Source organism: Urocampus carinirostris, chromosome 15 (assembly GCF_059441175.1).
Source record: "Urocampus carinirostris isolate Australia breed hairy pipefish chromosome 15, RoL_Ucar_1.0, whole genome shotgun sequence".
NCBI classification, from domain to species: Eukaryota; Metazoa; Chordata; class Actinopteri; order Syngnathiformes; family Syngnathidae; genus Urocampus; species Urocampus carinirostris.
Window position 1 is genome coordinate 34,662,165 of NC_142363.1, and position 18,456 is coordinate 34,680,620.

Here is an 18,456-nt window from a genome sequence, read left to right on the forward strand (position 1 = left end):
GGCACTGTTGGACTCATCCTTGCAGGACACTTACCAAAAACTATACACATATTTCAGCAGGAATTTCAATAAAACAAAAGTTATTATTACTATAAAAAGTAATTTTGGATTTGGGAAAGACATCACCACCTGGGAATCCTGACGTATTTTGTTAGCGTTATTTTTATGTATCATATAAAAAATATATCAATAATATATTTGATACAAAGCCTCGTTGTCTCGAATTGTAGAATCAAGCCGCCCAAGTAGATCTATTCAATGGTGTGTGCTGCCCTCTGCTGTCTAAATTAAACAACGCAGTACAGTTGTTTTTTGTTGTTTTTTTTTTTTGCTTTCCAGTTTTTTCGCATTATTATTTAGAAATGAAATACATCTTATTATTTTACGGCGTTTTTTTTTATCTTGAAAATGTATAAACACTGTCGTTATACTTTTAGGCTGTAAGGCATAACACAAAACACCTTATTACTCAGCTGCACCTTGACGCACATATACAACACATTATATATATATGTAAATAGTCTTTAATATATTGTATATACATATTGTATTTATAACACCTTGTTTTAAACCTTACCTATAAATACTGTAAATCGGGTTGCACAGAAAATGTCATTAGCATATTAGATTCATGACAAGGACACTCTTGAATCTCTTTAATATTAGGTAGTTTAATTTTACGACCTTTTTTTATTTTATTTCATTTTTGGGTGATATGTTAATGCTCAATAAAATATTTGGAATATTCAATGTAATGTACAATTACAAGTTTTTAATCTCTTCTCTTTTCTCTCTTTCTTCATCCGTCAATTTCTTCCTTCTTTCCTCTCTGTTTCTTTCTCTCTAGCTCTTTCTCTCTTGTTTTTTTTCCTCTTCATTCCTTCTTTATTTCTTCCTTTCTTACGTCTTTCTGTATTCCTCTCTTCTTTTGATCTTTCTTGCTACCTGTCTTTCTTCTCTCCTCCTTCCTTCTCTTTCTCTTCTTTTTGTCCTTTCTTTCATTCTCGCTTCCTATAGTCCTGTCTTTCTCTCTTCCTTTTGTCCTTTCTTTTTCCTCTCTTTCTCCAGTCCTGTTTTTCTTTAGTTCTCTCTTGCTCTTTTTCTCTCTTTCTTTCTTTCATCCTGTAGCCCTTTGATACACCTTGTGATTAAGGGCCATACAAATAAACATGACAAGTTAGAAAAATAGGAAAAAAAATACTCTTAATGTTATATCATTTTTTAAGTCAAGTCCTGTTTATTTGGGACGCCCTTCATCACAAAGAGTCTCAAAGGGCTGCACAGACCACAGATTATTACAAACTACAGCCTATTTTTACACCATCCCCTGATCTAAAACCTACATGAGGGCAAGGAAAAACTCAAAAACCTCAAGTCAAGTCATGTTTATTTGTTTGGCCCTTAATCACAAAGAGTCTCAAAGGGCTGCACAGACCACAGATGATTGCAAACTACAGACTATTATGACACCAACCCCTGATCTAAAACCTGCATGAGGGCAAGGGAAAACTCAAAAACCTCAACATGAGGAGAATGAAGAAACCTTGAGAAGGTACCGCACATGCGGCCATCCCCCTTTCAGGATGACCAGGCCAAAATGGATGTTGTAATAACAATTAATACACAGATATCATCAACAGGAATTATAAGTCATTTATGAACTAAAAAATAGCCTAAATTTAAACAGTTTCTCAAAATTATACCCCAGGATACACTGTATATACAATTGTACTTACTTTGAATGGTAGGAAACGTTAATAATAATAGTAGTGAAATTAGAAATCGTGTTATTCTTGTTACTGGGTGATATTTTGGAATTAGTTTGGAATTATTACTTTTGTCAGTGTTATAGTTGGGTTAATCTGTATATTATTGAACATAATACAATAAAATAAGGGCAGCACGGCGGCGCAGTGGTTAGAGCGTGTGCAGCACAGTTCTAAGGTCTTGGGAACCTCCTTAGTGGGTTCAAATCCAGCTACCGGACTACCTGTGCGGAGTTTGTATGTTCTCCCCGTGCTTGCGTGGGTTTCCTCCGGGCACTCCGGTTTCCTCCCACAATCCAAAGACATGCATTTCAGGTGGATTGGCCGGTCCAAATTGTCCCTAGGTGTGAATGAGCGAGCGAGTTGTCTGTCCCTGTGTGCCCTGCGATTGGCTGGCAACCAGTTCAGGGTGTCCCCTGCCCACTGCCCGATGATTGCTGGGATGGGCTCCAGCACCCCCGCGACCCAACTGAGGATAAGCGGTGCAGTAAATGAGATGAGACAATAAAATAAATTCACATCAATATCCAGCGACTTTCAACGTAAAGGCATTTTTGAAACAAAAATGCTAGATTTTTAAATATATCTAAATAAAACTTGTTTTCCCCCATTATTCTTTCGTTGGTAAAGTCTGTCATTTTGGGAAAAATATATATTTAACCCACATACAAACTTATAATGTTAGATTGTAGTTTTTATTAATTCCATTTTTGGCAAGGGTCGGATGGTTTTATTTGTAGCACAATACTGTATTTATGTACGTAGGAATATTTTTTTCGTCTTAGTTGCTCACCGGACCACAATTTACGCCGTACTGCAACCCGGAAGTGTGTCGCTTTCAGCGCGTTTTGTTTTGTCCATGCGTAATTCAAGTTTTCGTCCACGCTGAAAGAATAACTTTGGGGCAAAAAAGGTTTGTTAAACCCTTAAAAATATATATTTTTTTGCTATAATTACTGAGAACTAAGGTGGGCTTAACAGGAGAATGAACAAGTTTTATTTCGCTTTGTTAAAAGCGTAAATACGATGTTGTCTAGTTGAAATTGCTTGGTCGTTTAAAAAAACCCAAATTGTATTAACTCACAACCCCAAAATATACATTATATTGTTACATATCATTTATATTCGCAAACTAATGTCTTCAATATGTATTCAAGAACATTTATCTCCCCCAGCGTCTTTCATTTAATAATGGGCATGTTTTGTATTACACGTGTCGAAATGACGTCTTTTTCTGACAGTTATTCGACGTCAAGATGCTTGGGACAGTCACAACCGAGAAGGAAACCCCTGTAAAGAAGGTCGCGGCTCCGTCCGTGTCCCAGATCAATGCAGAATATGTCACGCAGGTAAAACTAGAAAAATAACAGATTCGTGTCTAGTAAGTGCAAATATATATCTCTATTTGTGTGTGTTTTGCAGCTGGCTAACAAATACTGGGCCCCCCATGCCAAAAACAAATTACCGTTTGACCCAAAGGTGAGCTTGTCTTCATTGTTGCCAGTTTATGTTTGGATACGACATGAATACGTTCTGATGTGGGGTTTCCAAAGTGGAAATAACCCTGTTATCACAGATTTACAAATTAATATAACACTATAAATGGTCAATGGTCCGCATTTATCTAGCGCTTTTCAAGTCAATGGAGACCTCCCATAGCGCTTTACAATGTGCTTCACACTTAACCATTCACACACACACTCACACACCAATTGCAGCCATGCAAGGCGCCGACCTGCTTATTGGGAGCTTTAGGGATTCAGTGTCTTGCCCAAGGACACTTCGACATATAACACGAAGGATCCAAGACTCGAACCTGCAATCTCTTGATCCCAAGACGAGGATCTAATAAGTACAACTTATGTGTATAGTGCAAAAGTATGATTGATTGACATTAAAAATAATTTTGTGTGGCTTTCGTCAACTCAAATCATTCGGAGTCCGTCAATCCATTCTAGTCAATTTTTATCGTGCTATCATTGAATCCGTTTTAACTAGGTCAATCACAGTTTGGTTTGGTCGCTTCAATCAGAAAGAATTGTCAAAGATGGAATCAGTAGTTAGGACGGCAGAGTAAATAATAGGTACTGACCTCCCGTCCCTGTATCTACATCGATCGAACTAGAAAACGGACACTAAAAATTATAGACGATACCAGTCACCCTGCTCGCATGTATTTTGATTACCTGCCGTCAGGTCGCCGTCTTCGCTCCATTGCGAGCACGACTTCACGTCTTAAAGAGAGTTTTTACCCTTCCGCTATCCGTATGTTCAACGGGAATTGATTTAGGTTGTTGTGTATAGTATTATTATGCCAACCGCGTTCCTCCGACCTATTCTACTCTAGTCTTGTTATTTACATATTCTTTCTTTTTAACTATTCTATAGAATTACCTTGTATTACACACTACAATATATTTTTTACTCTATTCTTTTTATTCTTTTAAATCAAATATTTTATGATTATTGAGTGTTCGCGTGTCAAATGATTTCTTGTATATATCATGTTTATGGTTTGTACTGGCTGAATAAAATAGATACAAAATTTGGCTGGTACAGTGGAGTTAGTGGGTGATGCAGAGGGGGAGGAGACGGCGGATTTAATTTAAAACTGATTATAAAACGTCCACGTTATTGCTTTAAGTCAAGTCACATTTATTTATACAGCCCTTAATCACAAAAATGTCTCAAAGGACTGCACAGGATTACCATTTCACCATCGCCTGATCTTAAACTTGCGGGCAAAGAAAAACTTAAAACCTCAGCGTGAGGAAAAAAGAAACCTTGAGAAGGGGCTTCAAAAGTGGAAATCCCCCTTCCAGGATGACCAGGGTGGAATACTTCAATGTTCTTAATTATTTTCACATTCGTAGATTGGCCTCGGACATATTCCTTAGCAACGGTAACAATGCTTTCTTTATATTCCTTGATAATGGCGTTTCTGTTTCCAGGGTCATCATGTTTTTGCTTCTCCCTTTAGCATCAATGAAGGCCTTGGGACCCATAGCGAAAAGAGTATTAACATACAGCATTGTATCTCTGACTTATTAAGTCTTTTCAAAGCGTAGGAGATTTTGAACTTGGTAAATAAAGAAAAAGACATTGTGGGAAGTAGTTCAGCCAATAGAAAAATCTGTATTTTCATGACACAAGCCAACAACCGACAGTCATCTTGGAAAACATACCAGCGCCGCAACGTTAAAATTTATTGACGTCGTATAGATGGGCAAATATCGTAAAGAGGGGTCCAAAAAATATCTTATTCCACTCTGTAAAATGAAATCTTGTTGGGAAGGAATGCCGTATTCAGGGGGTCCACTATACAATAATGAACATCTAACCATCTTTGTTTTTAGGTGATGGAGGAGATTTATGAAAAAGAGATTCTTATGTCCAAGTGAGTACATATCAAGAAGTATTTTCTTTAATATTGAGAAGCAGATGTTTATCTTATGGTTCTCCTTTCAGATTTGCCATCAGAAAAATCATGTTGTTGGAGTTCAGGTGCTGCCGTTGACACATATCTTTATTTTGTTATTCTTGACTGGCTTCAAATATAACCCAACAAATCTCCTTGCAGTCAATACCTGGAAAACTACCTTTGGGTCAACTACACTCCAGAATTTTCCAGCAACGCTTATTTGATGTCTATTTGCTGCATTGTCAACGAAAAGTTCCGGGAAAACGTTCCTGCCTGGGAGGTAACCAATCTTCTAGGACACATTACAACTGGGTTCTGAAATTGTAGCCCCTGGGCTGTTTGCCAGATGAATGTTTAGGTTCCCTGTCATATTATGAAATTAATGTTTGTGGGACCTATGCGATTTTGATATGGATGGTAGCTCGTCCAATTTTGTTGTCACAATATGTTCAGCCCGTTTTGTAACAATGTTAATAAAGGTATTTTCTATTCTATTCTAGCTCTTTGCTAATTCGTTAGGCTGGGCTCAAAATGCACACGCTGATATTTGAGAGTGATGAACGCTGCAATTTGATTGGCTAGCTATTTCCTGGTTCGACTCATGGCAGTGACTATAAGTCTTAACAAATGAGCTGATATGTTTATCAATCGTTTGCAATCTAATTGCTAAATATTTTATTACATTTGAAACGAGGGATCGAAATTCACACACTACCATTTTGAGCTCAATGTACATCATCCTGCAATTTGATTGGCTAGCTATTTCCTGGTTCCGACTCATGGTAGTGACTAAGTCTTAACAAATGAGCTGATATGTTTATCAATTGTTTGCAATCTAATTGCAAAATATTTTATTACATTTGAAATGAGGGCTCAAAATTCACACACTAACATTTTGAGCTCAATGTACATTATCCTGCTATTTGATTGGCTAGCCACTTCCTGGTTTGACCTCTGCCACTGATTAAAAGTTCCCAAAATTAGCTGATTTGATTAATATCAATGGAATCCCAACATTGTTTACTTAAATTGAGACGTAGAACGGCGCACTTTTGAGTCAGGGGAAGGCGATCATCACTGTTTTTGAACTGAAGCTTAAGCGCGAGTTTCTCTAGTCAACCCCCTGTATTTAAAGGGATTCTAAAAGACCGTTTTGTCCTCAATTTGGAAGTGTTCCTCCCCACAATCATGCAGATATGTTGCTAAATATTTCACGCATTGGGGGACTCGAGAAATTTAGTCTCAAAGTTGACCGATTGACTTCATAACCCCTAGAGAGCTGTGACGTCACCGGATGACAACAAAGAATGGCGCGTCCCGTTGAAAACAGAAGACGATTGTAGTAAACAGCGATAGCATAGCGCTTATTTCTGCTTGGGGTGATTGGACTTTTGCTTACCTGCTGTCGTGTACAGCGTGCATTCTTTTTTGCCTTTGCCTCCTTTTTAGGTAGGGTATTGTGACTTTTCCTTTGTGTTTTTGCCTTGTGTATTGCAATTGCTAAAATATTGTCCAGCTCTTCGTTAGTGTCTGGGCTCTTGAAAATTTCTAGTTTTGTTTGGTACCCTTTTTTTTTTTACCCGGCTTGTTTTGTGTGTGTTGCCGTTTTTCGTCGTAGGTTCCCGGGTAGCCGGGCTGCTTAGTGCCTGTTTTCAATCAGCCAGCCTCCCATTTTTCCGCCATTGGTCCCGGTTAGCCTTCTTTAGCATCCGACAAGCCTGCCTTTGATCATTTGGTATATTTACAGCTGAGTTCATGTTTGTTGCCGTGGAGGTTTTCTATATTTTATCTATGGTTATCTTGGCTGCTGACTGCATGCTTTTGGCTGACCAGCTTCCCGCTTTTCTGCAGATCGGTTAGCCTTTATTGACAGCCGGCTAACCTCCCGTGTCCCGGCTGGTTTAACCCCTGTTAGCTCTCTTTGTGTTATTTTTGCCAGTTTGCCTTCTCGCCATTTGTTGTACCTTTGCTGCACCCACTTGCAACACAAAGTCTATGCATTCTCAACAATAACTAGCAGAGCTTAAAATTCTTAAAACCTCTAATTAACACGTAAACCAATAAGGTGACTGGCTTGCTAGGGTGCTGGTGTTGTCCACATGACGTCACAGCTCAGGAAGTCAGACGAGAGAGACTGTTCAAAATGCATTATCTTGGAAAACAATTGGAAGATACCTATGACACACACAGTTTTTGCAAAAAACATGAACTACTTTGTAAGTTTACGAATTTGGGTATCCCTTTAAATGTCCAGTTTTATTAAACAACTTTTTGTTTCAGGTGTTCAAAACGGAACCAGGCCATTTTTCTTTTTTCTTCAAATGTGTCTTGGAAGCCCTGTTAGCGGGTGATGAAAGTGGCCTAACCCTGAAGGAGCAAACAGTGCTGCTGGAGTTTCTCGATCACTGCTTCAATAGTCTTGTGAGTAAGCTCATTTAATCGACACTTTTTTGGACGTAGAATGGGTCAGTATTCTTACATAAGACCTCAGATTTTCACAGAAACACTTTTAGACAAAGGGAATTGATCATTATGGTTGTATTGTGGGTTTTCAGGTTTTCATTTGCTTGTTTTTGCGTACATCGCAGAATTTCAGTCATTTCGAGAGAACAAGCATACTCATACCAATCAGACCTCTGCCTTTTGTTTCCTGGGAGCCAATTGGAGCTATCCGAATTAATGTTTTATCCGTATCAGCCTCCCGGTGGTTTACAAAGTGTGCTTGTACATGGCTATAAACTTACACTATATATGGAAGGATACAACTGGAATTTTGGCTATTGGGGCAGAAATTGAGTCTGAAAACCATAGAAATTAACCAATACACATAAGCCTTTTTTTTTGAGCGAGTAAGTCGAAGTTTGCGTGTATCATTTGTTTCTGTACTGCAAGTCCCATAATGCTCTGCGGCATAAAAATATGCTGGATCCCCCTACTTAACTTATTTGCATTTTGCATTCTGTTCTGCAAGTCTCACTGCTTTCAGTTCAAATCGATGATTAAAACTACTGTATTGACAGTGCACTAAATATTTCTAAAATAAACAAATGTTTTTTGGTTTTGTTTTTGTGTATATTAGAGTATTTAACTGTTAATCAAATGTAAACAACAAAGGTTTTATGCTTAAATCCAACTTGTTGGTTGTAATGTTTGTAATTTCTTTTGTAACCACAAGGTGGCGGCAAAGTATTTTGAAATGGGTGAGAATTCATCTATCATGTCTAATAATTTTTAAATCTTAACATTAGTTTTCACGATTGTTTTGGTGTCAAGTCATCCTACAAATTTTAATTACTACAGTTATTATTTTATGAAAAAATAATGCTGACCAAAATTAAATGTAAAATTAGAAAGAAAAGAAAAATAAAATGTTGAAAATAATCTGGTTGTAAATAAAAGTACATCTTGGAAACAAATTGTAAAATAAGAAAATAAAGTAAGAAAAATGTCTTTTTCCTGCTTTATTATTATAATTTAATGTTTCACAAATGATTTTCGATTCTATGTTGACTTTCGTCCTTTTATAGTTCATAGAAATAGATAAATACTCAAATATATAGATAAATAGTATTGTTTTCAGCATAAATCAGACACATTTCTTTGATTTGATGTAAGGTTGTTTTTCAGTGCCACATTAGGCACGTCTTTCCCCACCCCCATTTTTTTTTTCAAACTCTACCTTGCTTAAAATGAAAAAGAAAAGTAAATTTTAATAATAATGACCTTTTTTGTGAGACAAGATAGGTTCCCATTGTTTTTTTTGTCCACAAGGTAGCAGTATTGCGCCAAGCCACCTCCTTTTGGCTACTGTTTTTTTTTCTTTTTTGCTGCATTGAAGCACTGCAGAGGTCTCGTTTGAAAATGTGCTACTGTTGCATACTCTGTATTGATGTGCTCCTCTGAATATTTTAGTAACCGAGTTTTGTTAATGCGCCGAAATTTAAAAAAAAAGAAAAGAAAAAGAGTTTGCCGCTTTAATGTCTACTGCATTTTGTCAATTGTGTTTCTTCTCTATGGTAGGAGGTAGATTTGATCAGGGAGCAGGTGCAACAACTCATCTCTTTGCCCATGTGGATGTGCCTGATACCAGTAAGATTCTGGAAACCATTATTTTGCACTAATTAAGTGAAATTAAAATCAGGCTGACAGGTTTAATCAATCAAAATTTGCTGAGTTTGTCTCGTCTATATTTGATTTCCAGTCCCGACTCCAACAAGAACTGAAAAAAGTCCCCAAGCTGCAGAAGTTCTGGAATCTTATCAAGAAAAAATTTGACAAGATGGACGCCGATGCGGGCCAACAGTTAATCACTCTCTCTTTCGGTTAAAAAACAATCAATCACTAAAACATATCCCCTTTGATCTGATTCCTTTGTTCTTTTTTGTCTTTCTTTAGGGCTAAAAAGGAGCGAACCTTTCTTTCGTCCCTCATTAAAAAGTTTCACGGGGTCCTCGAGTCGATTCCCGCATCAGGTAAAAAAATGATGCTATCCTTCCACTCCTTTCTACTGTAGTTTTTGTCATTTTTGTAAATGCAGTATTCCCGCGGGATATGGAGAACTCGAACCTTCTTTGCAGTGTTTTCATAACTATAGAAAAACAGCAAAAATCATAACATTATCTGCATTTTCTGCTATTGGTCGACGTCATATAGGATGCTGGTTTGCTATTGGTTTGCAGCACAGGATTGTGAAAATACCGGTATGCTATCGTCTGAATTACCCCTCACAATGCTTTTCTAAGAATATTAGCATTTAAATGTGTGTAAATTGCATTATGACATTAGACCAGGGGTGTCAAACTCATTTTAACTCGGGGGCCACACGATTGAACAAACATTCTGTCGGGGGCCGGACTAGTAGATTACAGAGAAAGAAAAAGAGATAAAGAAATAAGAGAAAGAGGGAGTGAAAAGGAGAGAGGGCCTGAAAAAGAGAGATGGAGAGAGCGTGAGAAACAAAAGATAAAAAGTCGTGAGAGAGGGGGAAAAGAAAGGGAGAGGAAGAAAGAAATCCAAAGAGAAATAAAAAGACAAAAGGAGAGAAAAGAAAGCGCAAAGGGTAGGAAGAGAGAAAGAGAAAAGGAAAAAAGGAAGTCTGAGCAAAAGAGGTTAAAAGACACAGCGAGAAAGAGGCAAAGAGCAACAAAGGAAGAGAAGAAGAGAGACACGGAGAGTGAAAGAGACATCATGAAAATGCTGATACCATTAGCTAAAATGTGTCCCACAATGCCTTTTTCTCAGTTTAGGTCAGAATATTTCACCCTTTTTGAGTTAGTGCGAGACAATACTGTAGATTTCCTACTTTTTTTATTCGCTACGGGTCACGGGGCTTGCGGTGATGCTAGAGGGAGAAACAAAAACCGAACGGAAACGAAGCTTGCGATCATCAAGAAATGTGAACAAGGCACACGAATCCCTGCATTCGCTAAATTGAATGGCCTTAACCAATTGAAGAGGACTGTTATTAAAATTAACGAGACGATTAAGGCAAATTAATCTTCTAAAGGCTGTCATTTTTAATCAGCCTTCTCCTTCCCCTCCTCGGCATCTATCAGCCAACTCTACTACCAGCTCAAATACCATCACACCAAAGGTCAATAGAATATTTGTCCTTTATATACATAAGTTTTGTGTCGTTTAGTCATATATGTAAGCATATTATACATAAGTTGTAAATAGTATATAGTATGTCACAAAGGTGAGTACACCTCACATTTCTGCTGAGATTTTATTACAACGTTTAATCGAACATCATCAAAGAAACATGACTTTGACACAATGAAAAGAAGTCTGTCAACAAAGGCTTACTGGAAAGCTATATGGTCTGATGAGACATAAATTAATTTATTTAGCTCAGATGGTGTGAAGCATGCGTGGCGGAAACCAGGGGAAGAGTACAAACATGTTTGCGTCAAGCATGGTGTTGGAAATGTCATGGTTTGAGTGCAACTGGAATTGGGGGTTGCATTTAATTAAGGGAAACACAAATTCTAGGATGAGCTGTAGCATATTGCAGCAGAGAATGATACTCACCTCCATAAACTGGGTGGCAGGGCAGTGTTCCAGCCTGACAATGACCCCAAATAAGCTTCTAAGGTGACCAAGGATTTTCTAAATGGGCTAAGGGTAAAGGGGATGGACTGGCCAAGCATGTCACCACAGCTAAATCAAACAACATAATTGAGGTGTCCTCAAGCGAAAGGTGGAGAAGCACAAGATCTTGGATATCCCCCAGCTCAGTCTTGTTGTCACGGAGGCGTGGTAAAGCATTCTAGTGGAAATTTGTGAGGTTCTCGTGAAATCTATGGCCAGGAGTATTAAAGTGGTTCTGCTAAATCATGGTGGCGACACAAAATATTGAACTTCAGGAACTTTCACTTAGGGGTGTACTCACTTTTGTTACCAGGGGTTTAGATACTAATGTCAGTATAAGTTTTATTTGAGGGGAAGAATAAATTGACACTGCTGTATAAGCTTTACACAGACTACCTTACATTTTGTCAAAGCGATGTTTCTTCTGTGTTGTTCTACCAAACTATGTAAGGAAATATCTGCAGAAATGTGAGAGGTGTTTTAATTTTTGGATCAAAGGTACCAGGGTCTCAGAATTAGCTACTTATTAGCTTAGGTTTCTATTCCCCGCTATAAGGCAATTTCCCTTTGCTATCCTCACCTAAAAAAGAAATTCACATCATATCACTGAGGGGTCTACTGTAATATCACAAATCAAATGCAGTAACAATAGGAGCGTATCTTTCTGTAAAAGTTCCGCAAGCCCCCCTCTTCTTTTTTGGGGGAACGCGAAGCCCCCGCCCCCAGCCCGTCAGGAGCCCGTAATGCGGGTCGACACGGGGGCCCCGCCTGGCCCCGCCACCCACCTGGACTGCTAAAAACAGCACGCTTGTGTGTTTAGGTGGAAATCCGAGCTGACACAATAGATTAGAGTCGCAAAGCCAGCGGGGTCCGCATCACTGGCAGCACCTGCTGCACATGCTGCTGTTGCCCACACACACACAATCCTTCTCACGTTTGTTTACGTCTCACACTTTTCAACTCTAAAACTTACATGCCCGCGTGTTTTGTTTTTTTTGTTCCCGCATAGGGAGCATCACGATGGAGAAAGTACATTACTGCGAGCGGTTCATTGAGCTCATGATCGACCTGGAGGTAAGAGCATACTGATAAATTGCGCAGGGGGTTCCGGTTATATTAGTTATTCTTGGCAGAGGATGGCCAAGGTTATTTTCGGGTTTGGTTTTTTTTTTACCTTAAAGGGGCAGTGTAATATTTGAACACACTATGGCACTATTGTCTTGTGCGAATGAAAACCAGTGCCGCAGCAAGACGCCAGACAAACATGGCTGCGACCTTAAGTTCCACTTTGTAAAAGAAATACAAACTGCACGACCTATATTTTTCTGAAAATTTACTTTGGTATGATAGTTCATGTATTTTTGCCTAGTTTTCAAATCAATGTTTGTTTGTTTTTACTGAAACGTTTTCTTGTACTACTAGGGGGCACTTGATATTACTTTAAAAAAATGCACATGTAGTTAATGTATTTTTGCTTAGTTTCTAAATATTTATATTTTTTAAATAAATGATTTTTTTTTATCACTAGCAGGCATTAAACACACAAAATGTCCCTTCAAACTTTCATATTAAGCCAAGGGCATCAAACTGTCACCTTGCGGGCCTCAATTTGAGACCTCTGATATAAACCCTTGCCGGCTGTTACTGGTAAATATTACGCACTGTCCCTTTAATGGTACATTGTATAATACAGTATTTAACCACTAGATGTCTCTGTATGGGGGTGTGCAACCCAAAACGAGTGCTAAATGCACGAGTAAGAATACAAACTACAGAGGCTCAATGTGAGCGAAACAATATTTTTTCTCACTTTATTGCTAAATGTTTCACTAAGAAGCAAAAGGAGAATAAGAAGAAAAAAAGCAAAAAGAGAAAATAAATCGTGAAAAAAATCTAAATGAGAAACGAAAAAGACAAAAACGGAAAAATAAATGAAACGGGAGCTATAAGGAAAAGGTGGGAAAAGAAGACAGGAAACATTTTTTAAAAAGCCAGAAAAATGAATAAAAAATAAACTAAACCATAAAAAATGTTCATTCATTTATGATCTGCACCGCTTATCCGGTCGCGGGTCGCGGGGGTGCTGGAGCAACCAGTCGCAGGGGACACAGGGACAGACAATTTGCTCGCTCATTCACACTTGGGGACAATTTGGACCGGCCAATTAACCTGACATGCATGTTTTTGGAATGTGGGAGGAAACCGGAGTGCCCGGAGGAAACCCACGCAAGCACGGGGAGAACATGCAAACTCCACACAGGAGGTTCGATCTCATGACCTCAGAACTGTGCCGCACGCGCGCTCACCACTGTGCCGCCGCGCTGCCCCATATAAAAGATAAATCATTAAAATAAATTACAAGAATAATTTAAATGGGCAAAAAAAATAATACCAGTTTTTACTACATTCTTTTTACGTGTGAAAATAAATAATTAAATGATGTCCAATTGAAGGAAAATAATACAAAAAAGTTTTGAGGGTAGCCTCGGCAGCAAGATGGCGGTCAATCATGTCAGTTCTCTCTAGGTGTGAATCATCTTATGTCAAATAAATGCCATTTTTTCAAATGCCCAGAATTTAAAAAAATGCATGTTTCCGTGGTACTTTATATATTTTTTGCTCATCATTTAAATCAGTGTGTTTTTTGTTTTTTTAAGTGAAGTTTTTTTTCAGGAGTCACTAAATGATACACACAGTCCCCTTAAAGCCACGGCCATTCGAGTGAACATCACCGAGTTGTGTGATTCAGGCATCTGGCACACTTTTACTGTTTCTCTCTCTTGCCCACACATTTTAGTTAATTGGCTGCAGGCTATAGCTCACCGCAAGCTGTTTCTGATCATTCTTCAGGAAGCAATGTTAGCTCTGATTCCCGATTCATGCATTTAGTTTTCTTTTTTACGGTTTCCTTCTCTTGCCAACAGACTTGGCAGTGGTTCGCTTCTCCTGCTTTGTCCTGCAGTTTCACTCGCCTTCCACATCTGCCCTGCAAGTGATAGTCACATTCTGGCGCTTTGCATCTCGTTGCTTTGTTTTCTAGCCCTTCAGGTTTGATTCAGTGATTAAGGGTCCCGAAGTTTGAAAGAAATGATTTGTCCGTGCAACTGTTTACTGGCCTTTTCAGTCGCTTTTCACCGGTAGTTTCTTGAGTTAGTTTATTTTTAATCCAGAAATAAAGTTGTGAACTCTTAATTCTTTTCTGATTTTTCAAAGGGAATGATTTTCCAGTCTAGAATTTTTGGATGGTCTTGCAATCTTTGACTGAACCTTTCAATCGCTTCTCCCCAGTAGCTTATTTTAGCTTCTTTTTACCCCAGAAATTTAGTTGGGAATTATCACATTTTCTGATTTATCAAAGGGAAATATTTTGCATTAAAGAATTTTCAGATGCTCTTTCAGGGTAGTTACACGCTCACCATAAAGTAGAACAATTACCATTGTTTCGCGGCGAACGCGTTTGCAGAATCACAGGAAGACCGATGGCAGCCAAGGATAGAGACACAATGTTCTATAGGTGTTGCTGCGTGTGCACATCTCACATTACAAGCTCTATAGATTCCATCTTGCTGACAGGCCGGCCTTGCTGTTCCTGGCATCGGACGTCGGCCAGCCAGCCGTCCGCCCGCCCGCTGTCTCCAGAGACCAACGTCCTGTCCTTCAAGCCGTCTCTCTTTACAAAGCCTCGTCGCCTGAAATCTATACTTCTCTCCTCTGTCGAAATCAAGGCGGAGAGAGCGGGGCGCTGGAATCTTGCTTCCTCTCGGCTCTTTTATTGACATTAAATATGATTTCCGTCAGATAAAAGAGAAGATGTATCGTTTGCAGTACGTGTGGCTATCAAACTCAGGACCGTGATGACATTTAAAAAAACATTTAAAAGCACCTAAAATCGATCCTGAAACACACGAGCAGCCATTACAGCGCTTTAAAAAAACTGTGTTATCCCACCACCGAGCCCCTGTGAGCACATGCGCTGCTGAATCTTGCAACAGCTGCAGGCGGCATTGCAATATTCTTTTTGGGGAATACAGAGAGCGGGGAATTACAGTGATCAAAACAAGATGAAATAAAAGCATACATCAATACCTCTGTTTGTTTGGGATAAAAAAATAAGTGGACTTAGGTTGTTATCATGTATAAAACTTGTAATATTATTATTATATCAGTCTAGGGAGCAGGAAATTACAATGATCTAACCAAATTTAGATAAAAGCATGTATTAGCACCACCTTGTTTGCCTGAGAGAAATGGGAGGGCTGTCTTTTATAACTTCAAGAAAATGGCTAATCACTTGCAACATACTTTTAGGGGAATTTTAAAAGCAGGGACTTAGAACAATCCAAACGAGAGGAAAAGTATGCTTTAGGACCTCTGTGTTTATAAGATAGATGAATGGGTGAACTTTGTTCAATTGATAAAATAAAAAACGATCACATCTGACATTATTTATTGGGAATCCAGAGGGTAGGGAGCTATACTAATATGAACTAGAAGAAATAGAAAGGGTGCATCAGGACCTCTGTGTTTGCCTTAGAGATGAGTAGGCAAACTATTGCTTTATTCTTCAAATTATATTTAAAAAATCAATTGCACCATTCTTTTTGGGAAACACGGAGAGAAAGGAATTACAGTAATTGTAACAGAGGCTAGAAGAATGCTTGTGGACGTCCATCTTTGTCTGAGAGAAATGGGCGGACTCTGGCTTTATTGTTTAAATAATAAAACAAAACAAAAAAAACATCACTCAATACAATCTTCTGAGGAAGCACAGTGAGCAGGGAATTACAGTAATCAACATGAGTGGAGAAGAAAACATGCCTTCATGAACAAGTGAATTGAATTACTTCCGCTATATTATTTTGACAGTTTTCAGTCTCCTGCTCCTTCATTCGTAATGACTCATTTTTTTCATTTTTTGTATTACTTTTAGGCCTTGCTGCCCACCAGGCGTTGGTTCAACACTGTACTGGATGACTCCCACCTGGTGGTCAATTGCCACCTTTCAGATCTCACCCAAAGAGAAAAAGAAGGCCACCTCTTTTGTCAGGTATCATCCCCGAACCCCGCCACATTACGACGCAGAGATGTGAGCAATGATTGTCTTCCTTCGTAGTTGCTGGACATGCTCAAGTTTTACACGGGCTTCGAGATCAACGACCAGACGGGAAACGCCCTGACGGAGAAGGAGATGACGACGCTGCACTATGACAGGATCACGTCACTGCAGGTCATTGTCACATATGAATGCTAGCTACGCTAGGACATTTTGATCGGAGGTGCTAAGCGCTCATTGGGCACTGTTAAAAGGTCTAGAACAAAATGGTTAAAATGATTCTTCCTTATCAAATTAAGCTAGTTCTTGGTGCTTGGTGACCAACTTTTAGAGTCCCCAAAATATAATTTAAAAAAAAAAAAAGATTTTATATCCACCAATACAAACACTTTGATTTTGATTTCATCACGATTATTTAAAGACTATCGAATCATTTCTCGGTAGCCTCTGGTGTGTTGCTATTTGCTAGTGGGACCACGTTGCAGTTAATTTTATTCAACAAAATTTTCATGACTTAAAATTTAGTGTTAATATAAAGACATTAGCCTTTGCAGCTATCAACCATATCCGCTATGCTAGCATTAGTTTTTGGCGTTGGTGAGGCTAGCATAGGGCTTCTAATTTGCATTACCTACTAAAGTGACGCTAGCCATTGTAAAGATATTAGCATCATTTGCTCTCCATTATGTCCACCATACTATTAGAAGTTAGCATTTGTGAGGCTAGTATTACTGGTAAATTAACTTGAATGACCTACTTAAGCTATTCTAGTGGCAAGAATGTTTAGGTTTCGATATTGTCATATCGCCCTTTATATTATACAGGGCTCATAAATGTTTTAAAAGCGGTACCACTTGCTGGCTCATGCTAGCTTGATGTTGTCAATTATTGATGCCAACCAACCGATAACTACGCTGTATTTTTTTCAATCTATTTTTATCACTGACCTTACCTGGTGGTATTCACTAGCTGATGCTAGTAATTGATGTTATCTGATTACACTAACCAGATATGCTAATCATTGAATTGAAATGCTATCAACTGCTTAACAAGAGGACAGTGACTAATGGCATGATGCAAATGGAACTCAATATGTGATGCTAACTGGTACCGTTACCAGATTAGAGGTAAGATCAGGCCTTAAAAATCCAGCCCGACCCAGCCCGTGGGTGTTGAAGCCCAGCCCCAGCCCGAGCTCGACAAATAACTTGATTTGAGGGACCGAACTCAGAGAAAATCTGAACTTGCATGTTTCATTTGTGAGGACGGAGGAGGAAGAAAGTGTGACTGCAAGACAAGTGAACGTGCCAATTAGCACGCTGGCACTGTCGAACACAGAGTAGCGGGGTCACTAGCATGTGTGTTTCTGCTTAAATCCTCAGCAAAGAAAAGGGAACACAAAACACATGAGTGTGTGGCATGTAATCACAACCACAGGGTGAAGTTGCGATGGCGTGACATCACGGCCGTAGAGTATGCGGTTGCCGAAAAGTGTGCTGATATGAATGGCTATTGTACCGGTTTCCAAGTGCTTTATTAAACATAACATTGGCGACAAGAAAAGCGCTTTCACTCCTGTCCCTTCTTCCGTTCCCCGCCCTGCCAGTCCCGTGTCACTGGTGGTTAGAATCCTAGGAAACTTTGGTGAGGGTGGGCAGTGCTAGTCCAAAGCCCGGGCAGTGCTAGTCCAAAGCCTGGGCAGTGCTCGTCCAAAGCCCGGGCAGTGAGGACCAGCGCATCTTTAGGACCCACCATGAAATTTGGAGACTGTATTTCATATCTCTTCAGATAACTTCGCCGGGACACGGTGCAACAGATTATCTTGCGACAGCGGCTCGGTGAGTCGGGTCCACCTCTACGTCGTCGACCTCCGGGGCTTAGCCAGTCACTGAAGGTTCGGAGATTTGGTGGACGTGATGATTAGAGACCAGCTAGCTGAGCACACGATCGACCATAAACTGGTCACTAATTTGGAAAAAAAACTGCGATACAGTTAATGATTGAGGCCCAATCTGAATTTCGTGTCAGCTTCGGGCCCTGGCCTAAGGTCTTTCCTTTTAACCAGATGATAGATAGATAGACGTCATTCATCCCCGTAGGGAAGTCATACTTCCAGCAGTCTC

General features: G+C 39.2%; 1 protein-coding gene across 2 annotated transcripts in view; it reads left to right on the forward strand.

The window, feature by feature from the left end:
• The first annotated feature begins 2,558 nt into the window (after window positions 1-2,558).
• aqr (aquarius intron-binding spliceosomal factor) overlaps window positions 2,559-18,456 on the forward strand; it is a 73,388-nt gene continuing 57,490 nt past the window's right edge. For both annotated transcript variants that reach the window (XM_088354556.1, XM_088354557.1), the window contains exons 1-13: window positions 2,559-2,679; window positions 3,008-3,115; window positions 3,189-3,245; window positions 5,123-5,163; window positions 5,235-5,270; window positions 5,347-5,467; window positions 7,468-7,608; window positions 9,208-9,276; window positions 9,389-9,489; window positions 9,583-9,659; window positions 12,290-12,354; window positions 16,211-16,327; window positions 16,394-16,507. In XM_088354556.1, the coding sequence (XP_088210682.1) occupies window positions 3,023-3,115; window positions 3,189-3,245; window positions 5,123-5,163; window positions 5,235-5,270; window positions 5,347-5,467; window positions 7,468-7,608; window positions 9,208-9,276; window positions 9,389-9,489; window positions 9,583-9,659; window positions 12,290-12,354; window positions 16,211-16,327; window positions 16,394-16,507 (1,032 nt within the window). In that variant the 5' untranslated portion in view covers window positions 2,559-2,679; window positions 3,008-3,022. The remainder of the gene's footprint in view (window positions 2,680-3,007; window positions 3,116-3,188; window positions 3,246-5,122; window positions 5,164-5,234; window positions 5,271-5,346; window positions 5,468-7,467; window positions 7,609-9,207; window positions 9,277-9,388; window positions 9,490-9,582; window positions 9,660-12,289; window positions 12,355-16,210; window positions 16,328-16,393; window positions 16,508-18,456) is intronic.